Below are 9748 nucleotides of genomic sequence, written 5' to 3'. Positions count from 1 at the left end.
TGAACTCATTCCGAATAGAGGAATCTGATCCACTCACCTGTTTACATGGGACCTGAATAAAAGTATTCCTCGTTTACATGACCAAAGCATTCATTCGGAATATAACTTTTGACATGCGCAAAGTGGTTCCCGCCTACGCCCGGGCATGGACCAGGGGCCACTACCCGGAGCAGAGCTTCCCCTGGTGGGCATGGGAGGAGGCAATGAATAGCCCCCTTGTGCCTCCGCGGCGGAGGTCTGTCGGTCGTAGACTGGCCGGTAAGCAACGCACCGACTCCTGGCCAGGCAGCGTTGTATGCGGTACAAGCCTGTGTTCCTTTGTTATCGCCGTTTTACTGCAAAAGTAGCAGATCTACAAGTTCAGACCAGTTTATTTTTTTGTATTGGTACCAGACACGGTAAAACGTAGGCTAGCCTATACTATTTGTCACATTTCTCATGTAGGTACGATGACGTCATCGCGCATTCGCACATGGTCATTATAATAATAAATAATAATACATAAACACCGGACCGCTCATGGTCATAATAATAATAAATGGAGAGAGAGAGAGAGCAACACTACAGTCTATGAAACAAGGCACGCTCATTTATGGCAAAAGTACAAAAGTATTGACATCAAAATATACTTAAGTAGAAAGTATAAGCTACTCATTATGCCGAGTGTCACGTTTTTCTTGTATTATTATGAAAAAGCTTTGAAACATGCTGTAACTCATTCACTGTGACGAAAACCCTCTTTCTGCGCCGAGTAGTGCGCGGTGCGCTAACGGAGAATGCGGAGTCTGTCGCCCTAAAACACAATCGCCCCGGGTCAAAATCCAGCGACCATGGAGCGGCCGTGGATGGCCCGCTCAAAAGGTGCGTGGGGCGTAGTGTTTTGGGACGACCGTTCCGGCTGCCCATGTAATGAATTGATTAAGTAAAACTCATCTGTTTTCGCTGCAGCTGCGCCCTAATAATGTAGTTTTCATTTATTTTTGTTCACGTATGCTATTAAAACAATGCAGCTATTGCAGTATTTGGCCTTAACATGTGATTAAAAATGTATGCGTATTTGGCCCCTCATATATAAAATAAATGTAAAATCTGATTTAAAATTGAAACTTGCAGCTGATCAATGCGTTTCTGCGTTTACGTGTGGACAGGGATTAAAAAAAAAAAATCTTTGTCATGTGGCCAGGGATTCTTTTTAAAAACTGAGGACTAAAATACCCGTTTAGAAAAAGATCCATATAAGTGTAGCCTAGGCCAGTAATCCTTGGAGCGTCCGTTCTCCTGGACAAGTCTGGGCTTAACCATGGCTTATTAAATGACGCTATAGAATAGAATCATTCATTTTATCCCGCAGGAGTGACCGTGGCCGAATTAGAGATTTGATAGGTCATTTTTGGACAATTCTGACAGCACTATAAGCACGGACATGCGCAAAGGAATGCATGTATTCCAAACAGAGAGGAGCGTTCGGAATAAAGTGTTTACATGGTCAATTCCGATTGGTATATCCCGATTCAAACGGTCTATACCACCCCTCCTAACCCGAATGAAAATTCATTCGGGTCAGACTGGAATGGAATATTCTATTCCAATTGAGGTGTTTACATGAGCATTTCTATTCTGAATGAATTCATCCATTCATTCATTCCGAATAGAAGTGTATTCATTCCGAATGAAACTGTCCATGTACCCGCAGCCAATGAGACACAGATTGAGTTGACAGAAATGGTGCCATCTTAATGAGTATTAAAGAAGGCCAGTTATATCAGTGGTTCTCAACCCCCCAAAATAATCATGTGAGGACCCGACCCACTGGTTGAGAACCACTGGCCTAAAGCATATCAAACTGGGGGTCCTTCAAATTATAAAGGTTGAGAATCACTGTTCTATTAGAGTAGCCAAGTATTTTTTACCCCCTTTTTCTCCCCAATTTAGTCGTTATGCTAATTAATTCCTCCCCACACACATTTCTGTGTTGTAGCCTCGGGAACCCATGCAATTCTTTTTTGTTTCACTGCTGTTGTATCCTACTGACTCACCTGCCAGTGAGGAGCCCCCACCAGGAGGACGTAGAGCCTTCGTCCTACTCCTCCCGCCCAACACTCCCTGCTGACAAGTGCCGCCCCAGCCTGTAGGATTGCATGCAGTGACATGTGTCACCCTCCCCGCCCGGCTTCCCTCCCCAGAACACGGGCCAATTGTGTTCGCACAAATCCGACAAAGCACCGGATGCACCACGGTGGATCCGAACCCACAACCTCCGTGGTGGTGGGCAGGGACTATACCACTGCGCCACCCAAGCGCCATGTTCTGTTCTATTCTAATCTATTCTATTCTAATCTGAGCAGTCTTCCCCCAGAGGAGCAGAACCAATTATTGGACTCATCCACCATGGGAGCAACTGTTATTATTCAGTTGTCACACGACCACAGCATGGAAAGCCCCATGCCCAGTCACATGTCTGCATACAAAGCTACACTCTTACGAGAAAAGTACTGTATATCATAAAACATATTTAATAAACCCAACATTAATACCTTACAGTATAATAACAGTTGTTAGGATTATAGGATATGAAGGTGATGTGGATGAAATGTCTAGCTTTTATCTTGCTCTGTGTTTTATGCTTTCTACTTTTATTGCACTAATCATTTATTTTATTCTTTGTTCTCATTATTAACACATTACTATTACTTTGTCTGAGTCACATTTAGGCACTAACCTTTAGTGTGGTCAATCAATCAATTTTGTAATTATAGTATTCACTTGCATGTATTAGCAAAAATAAAAAATGATAATAATAATAATAGTAGTACTTTCTGGTCTCCGGGGTAGGTGAAATTACTTTTATAAACGTTCAAGTGGGTTAAGCATTCAGTGTACTTCCAGTCTGTCCGGTATGGTTTATGCCATGGTGCTAAAAAACAAAATATTGCTCAGTCTGGCACAAAATAAAGTTGATTGACTGGGCGAGACAGAAGCAGACTTTTTCCTCACCCCACAGAAATGCTGTAGTGTAGTCCATAATACTGCAGTAAAAAAACTCCTTTCGAACAAAGTATCTGTTCTGCCTGATCAGGGTAACTTAATCTAGAACATCTCGATGCGTGACTACGGCAATATGCTGAGCACTTCAGACAGATGTTATGTCACATTTAAATTCATTCATATACACACACACAAACATACAGTATAAGTGTACGTGTATGTATATCGTCTCTGTCAGGGTGGAAAAACCTCATATGTCCAAAACTGTTTCTTTCCAGGATTCAAATTCAAAAGTAGCAAGAGTAGCAGATCTGGCCCTGGGCCGCTGGCAAAAAGTCAAAAATATGGAGATAAGAGGATTCTGCCCGACAGCAACGATATACAGTATATATATATACATATATATATATACACACACACAGTATTATACTATAAGTTATGGCTTGGCAATTCCTCCTGGTTTTTGAACAGTGCTCAGTGCTAGGCTGCAAAGCCTTGCCTTTGGGGGGAGAAGAGGGGAAATCAATGCAGCCTCACAGAAAGCCACCGGGCTCTTGGCGGAAACTGTCAATATCGAGCCACACTCAAAGCACTTAAAATGTAAATGCACTCTCTGCAGCAACAACACAGGGGATGAGGGAGGCTTGTATCAGTGTGTAAAGTAACTCTCCGGGGACAGAGAGGCCTCCCCATTCATCTACCTGTCCTGGACACATTTAAATCTCTGCCTAAGCCGGGGGAATCAGCCTGGTAAAATGTACCTCAATGGACGAAGGCCCTAATCACATCATAGGTGGATGTGATTAGGGCTTATGACCTGTCAATTCCTCTAATTCAATGAAGACCTGAGGCCGATTCTACAAAAATGTCTTCTAAATCCTGAGTTTTCTGGAAAAATGTATGTTGCTATATATCAGTGGTGCTCAAACTTTTTCATGTGAAGGACCCCCAAAGTTATATGTATTTGGCCGCAGACCCCAATCACAAAAGATTTTGTTCCAGGGACCCCCAGAAGCAAAGATCAACAAACTACCGGTATACAATAAAAACTGGCCAACATTGGCCAAATTGTCAAATAAGAATGTGCAAAAATGTCACATTTGCAAGGCATTGTGAGCTTGTAGATCGGCTATTGAGATGACAAAATGTAATGCCTTCAGTTCCAAGTGCTAGTCAGGGTGGGGGGGTCCCCCAGTTAAAATATTATATATTTTTTTTGGCGGGGGGGGGTTGCAGCCTGAAAAGATTGAGAACCACTGGTCTAAAACATGCCCCGATCTAGACGTTCCTTCATAAGCATCACATCTGTGGTCGTGTCATTGCCATGGTTATCTCTGATGCTACGTTTTAATTGCATTGTCCCTTGTGTGTGTCTGAATAACATCACACACTGTGTGTGTGCTCGAAAACCTGTTGAGGACCAAATTGAAGATAATTTAATTGGAACAAGGTGTCTCAAAGGATCTTCTTTTCATCTCAGCAAATTTGCGATATAAATACCTCCTCCAAATTAATTATGCATGCGCACAGGGATTGCTAAATCCACAGATTCATGAGATTTATGACCGGCCCAGCGAGAGCCTCACTATGGTGCCATCTCAGCTGTGTAAGAGGTGTGGGCTACATCTTCAGTAGAGCTCAGGAAACTCCATTAATTCTAACCATAGGCACTCCGTTATAAACAATACTATAGCATGCTTCCTCGTTTGTCAAGTGAGAAATACATTAGGGGTGCAGCAGTCAATCAAACGATTGGGTTGAATCCATTATTGAAAGAAAGATATCGATTTTAAAGTAATAGATTTTCAAAAATACCCAAAATAGCAGATCGACAAGCTCAGAACGTGTAGGGATGCAACGTGTTGTGAGCTTGCAGATTGGCTATTCACAACACTGTTTCATTTAAAAAGAAAGCATACAATAGGGTGGGTTAATCAGACTGATCGATTTAGTCAATTATAAAAAAATCGATTTCAATCTTTTCACGTTGACTCCATATAACAATACATTTAAATTAACAAACAGGCTTCTTGATTGTTCAATTAATCAAAATATATAGAATAATCACCAAGATAATTAATAGTTGCAGCCCAAAAAAGAAAAACAAACAAAACAAATAAGACGACATACTAGTGATAAAGCGGCTCAAACCCAACATTCTTTTTATTTGGAACAGTCCATTAAAACAGGCAATATGAATAGTAGTCCATAAAGATTTCTTTTTAAAACACTTTCGTCTTTAAACAGGATGCAAAAGAGAGATAGTAATATATAATAGTAGCAATTTAAGGTCACTGTAATCGAAGGTAGCTCTTGCAGAGTTCGTGGTCCCTGATGTCGCCCCACCCCCCGTTTTTGACGTGCGGGGCCACGCCCCCGGCCCCGTTGGCCGGCAGTCTCTTTGTGATCAGCAGGTTCTTGGGGAACAGCTGGTTCCCGCTGCTCTGCAGCACGTTCTCGATCTTGGTCTTCTGGCTCTGGGGCATGCAGGCGCTCTTCTTGTGGTGCATACCGCAGTCGCCGGCGTGGAAGACGCGCGGCGCCTCGCTCACCATCACCTTCCAGTACTGGGGCAGGCAGGCCACGGTCAGGTACTGCAGGGACCAGTCCCAGTTGTAGTCGTCGTACGTGCAGAAGGCGTCCGTGCAGCGGATGAGCTTGTCGTACGTCTCCCTGCCCAGGGCCATGCCCATGTTGTGCTCGGTGGACTTCCAGGCCTTCACCTCCACCTTGTTCGCCTTGCTGGAGTAGCCGATGTGGCTGTAGGCCCCGAGGGAGAGGATGTCGCAGTCGGGGCACTGCTCCTTCTTGAGCGCCGACATCAGCTTCAGCGTGTGCAGGAAGTCCGGGGACACGTAGTGGTCCTCCTCTATGAGCAGGACCTGGCCCCGGTGGTCCTTCAGGGCCTTGACCCTGTCGAACACAAAGTGCAGCTTCCACCACCAGTGGTGCTTCGTCTGGGAGAACTTGGCCTCGCGGTAGTGGCCGAACGAGTCGGGGTACTCCGCGTTGATGCAGCCCATCTTTAAGGCCTCGTTCCTGGGAATGTCTCGGGGGCAGTCCCTGGGGTCGTGGCCCGGGAACTCCTGAGGGTACAGTTGGATGCTGAAGGGGAAGAAGATCTGCAGCACCTGGCAGAAGTCCACCGAGGCGATCACCTGATTGATCTCCGGGGACCAGAAGTCGTGGCTGAATATCAGCAGTATGCCGTCCACGCCCCTGGCCTTGCGTAAACTGTCCACCAGCAGCTTAAGGTAGTCCGGCCGGTTGTGGACCTGGACGACCACGACCGGGTCGTCCTTCTGCCGCACCGCCCTGAACTTCTCCTCGTTCCGGATCGTCTGGTCGAAGTTGAGCTGGAAGACGATGCCCCGGTAGACCAGCGTGGCGTTGTCCACGTCCGGCTTGTTGTTAGCCGCGTTATTAGTCTTCTCTTTCTCTCTCTCCTTCTCTGCGGCATGACTGTCGTTGTTGGCTTGGACGATAAGTGGAGGCCGGCTGGCAGCGGCGGCGGCAGCAGCAGCAGGCGTGTTCTGTTGCTGCTGCACCTGGTTATTATTGTTTCCGTTGTTGCTGCTGCTACTGCTGACACTGCTGCTGCTGCTGCTGCCTCTCCGCACGCCCTGCTCCGCCTCCTTGGGGAAAGAAGACCCCACGTTGCTGTTGCCGCCGCTCTTCTTCTGCCTCCCGCTGCTCCAGAACGCAAGGCCACACACCACAACCACCAGCGTCAATATCACCACCTTCCTCTTGTAGATTCGGAATCTCATGATAGGCGAGTCACCCCCTTGGTGCATGCAAAGGGCTGAGAAGGTTTGATTGTCGAGAAACGGAAAAGCTGCAAGCGGGGTTTCTTCGGTTAGCGGTGATGCTGCTGTGCTTAGCGATGCTGTGCTTGGGGTGTCGGGGGAGCAGGGGGGTTTCGATTATAAAAGGGTGCTTATTAAGTTGATACTTGGTGATGCAAACTGTTGGAATGTAAACATGGAATCCTCTGGAATGTCAGTAAGCCAGGGTAAATACTCCATAAGGCATGCTGGTTGCTGGGAGACAGCAGGGGAGGAGTGTGCAATGAACCCACTGACTGTAAAAATAAGCACAACAATATAAAATTAGATAGATATAACTACTGTACTCTTGATAATAACATACACACAGCAATGACTTGCATTGTAAATAGGGATATCTATGATGCCATAGCGATATGACGTACTCCCATCCAAATATGGACATAATCTGACAAGTCACCCCTGGTGGTTCCCAAAACAAGACTAAGGACCAGGGGTGACCGTGCCTTTGCTGCTGATGCGCCCACGCTCTGGAACAGCCTACCCCTCCCCATTAGAACTGCTCAGTCAATCAGGGTTTTTAAATCTCGCCTCAAGACTCACTTCTTTTCTAGCTTTTAATGTTTTGTCATTTACCTTGTTTCATATGTTCTTATCTTTTGCTTTGTCCTGTGACTATGTTGTTGCACAGGCCTGTTTTCTGTTGTTGCCCACCAATTTCGGTTGTTGTAAATGTGCTATAAATAAAGTTTGATTTGATAACAGGCACTAGGGTTGGCAATATACATATGGGATTTTGGATATTGTAATATTGTGATATGTGTGTTGTGTTTTCCTGGTTTGACTTTGAATCTGTTAAAAAGGGCTATTTTTATTTTTTTTACAAAAATAGCTAAAATAGCCCAAATGTTTTTCTTAAAGAATTAATCAAACGATTAATCAATTACGGTTGGCAATTAATCTAATAGATGACAACTAATCGATGAATCCTTTGCAGCACTGTGTCAGAATCAGAAACCTTTAAGGCTTTTTCACTGGCAACAACCACTGGCACGAATCATAAATAATCAATAATTTATGCATCAACACATACAAATAATGCAGAGAGCAGTTGCACCGGACACATAAGAGCCTCCATCAGGCACAATAATCCCTAGTTATGGACCAAATAATGTGTGCACAGTCACAGTGCACTCACAGTGAGCTTAGCCTGCCCTGCAGCCACCTAAAATGGTACGTGTACCTGTATTAATTTACACGATGGATGGCGTGGCATTATTTAACCAACTTCCTCCTGAAATATCACATAACTTGTTTGGCCTGTTTTAGTTAAAAGCAAAACAAGTCAAATGAAAAGAAATCCCTGTAATTGTTCATGTTTCCCAGTGATGTTCATCGTTTATTTATGTTTATACCATCACTATACATGCTGTAGCTCATGTCTTGTTTATAATAATAAAACATTGGAATTTTAACACACTTTACATTTTTGCAATCAAAGTGCTACAAAACAAAATGGCATATAACAGAAAAGGTAACCAAACAATTACATGGGACCCTACATAGGCTAAAAAAGGGTCAAATTAAAAACGTAGTATTTATGATTTATTATGATTCTTGGGTTTTAAATACTCTTAGCTGACCTTGTATTGAACTGTACTTTCCTGTGCTTTTTTTTGCAAACTGCTAATAAAGTATTCAATCAATCATTCGAAGTGAAGCATTCAAATTAAACATGAAACATTTATGAACAGTTTGCAAAAGCACAGAGGTACAGTTTCATACAAAAGGAGGCTAAATGGATAAATCCAAGAGATTGATTGATTGATGTACTTTATTTAGTAAGACATGAGAACATCAGTACATGGAAGTACAAATTCACAATACAAGGTCTACTAAACTGGAAGACTCATTAAGCACTTTAAGATGAGAACCCCATGCACACAAATCATGATGACATATAAGAGACAGACAGATATACACACTACTATACAGAATGTCATACAATCAGCTTACAGGTTACTGGTATGAAGAGTGAAAGTAGAGCAAAGCACTACATGCCTTGTTCCCATTGGAGTCCATGTGTAAATGTTTACACTTTTGTATTGGTTTTACAAACAAAAACACAGCCATTTATCTTTTTGGAACATATCCCCAGCAGTACAACAAATCCAAAAGTGTTCATTTAACTGCTAGTGTGCAAAAATGGAACCAAATGGACCCGAAAGGGTCCACTTGGTTCCATTTTAGCACACACACAGTTAAAACGAATCAATACCCATGATTCCACACACACAGTGCATGTGTACTAACTAGGAGTTTATGGAAATAACTGATCGCATTTGATGCGTTTTTAAACTATGATTTCCAGGCCTTTAAAACCATCATTAATGCCATTAATTTAACACCAAACGCAGGTTAACGTTCCGTCAACATCCGTCAACAACGCTACTAAGGCAGGTGGCCAACGCCAGTGTGTACACACTAATAACAATAATAATTCATACGCCAGCCACCAGCGTCATGCTAAAACGCAGTAGCTGTGTTGTAGCAGCAGCTAGCAGCCACAGCCCCCCCCCTCTACGTCTCTCCACATGAAAGCGTCCATTTTTGCAGCTTGGGATATTAAAAAAAAAAATCCATTTGTTATCATTCGTATATATTATTTACCTCTTTAGGTGGAAACGTTGCAGTCGGTTCGACGAGAATCATATCAGTACGGTGACGTGAGACTCTCCTTCTCCTCCATATTACTACCTGCTGTCTGCCCGGTCTATCTATCTGTCTATCTGCCTGTCTGTCTGTCTGTCCGCACCTCCTATGAAGCAACAACTAGCAGCAGCCATCCAGTCAGATACTGAGAATAACGCTACACGCAGACAGATATGATGCGTCAACGTAGCGGTGATGGGAACTCCACCTCCGGTGAAGTGGACTTCAAAGTAAGATGCTTGTTTAGTGCTAGCCATTCACAT

General features: G+C 43.8%; 1 protein-coding gene across 1 annotated transcript; it reads right to left on the bottom strand.

Moving 5' to 3' along the window:
* Window positions 1–5130: 5130 nt before the first annotated feature.
* Window positions 5131–9625, bottom strand: mgat2 (alpha-1,6-mannosyl-glycoprotein 2-beta-N-acetylglucosaminyltransferase). Its single transcript, XM_080452622.1, has 2 exons — window positions 9444–9625; window positions 5131–7069 (listed from the first exon to the last, which is right to left on the bottom strand). Exon 2 carries the CDS (start codon window positions 6780–6782, stop codon window positions 5277–5279), a length of 1506 nt encoding a protein of 501 aa, XP_080308748.1. The 5' UTR covers window positions 6783–7069; window positions 9444–9625; the 3' UTR covers window positions 5131–5276.
* Between the last annotated feature and the right edge of the window lie 123 nt (window positions 9626–9748).

This window comes from Gymnoscopelus braueri (assembly GCF_963280865.1).
Source record: "Gymnoscopelus braueri genome assembly, chromosome: 16".
Classification (NCBI taxonomy): Eukaryota; Metazoa; Chordata; class Actinopteri; order Myctophiformes; family Myctophidae; genus Gymnoscopelus; species Gymnoscopelus braueri.
The sequence above is the reverse complement of the archived record's forward strand: the minus strand, read 5'-3'. Positions and strand labels throughout refer to the sequence as shown.

Excerpts from the sequence above, each read along its gene's own strand:
- mgat2 (XM_080452622.1), bottom strand. The coding sequence starts at position 6,782 with ATGCACCAAGGGGGTGACTCGCCTATCATGAGATTCCGAATCTACAAG.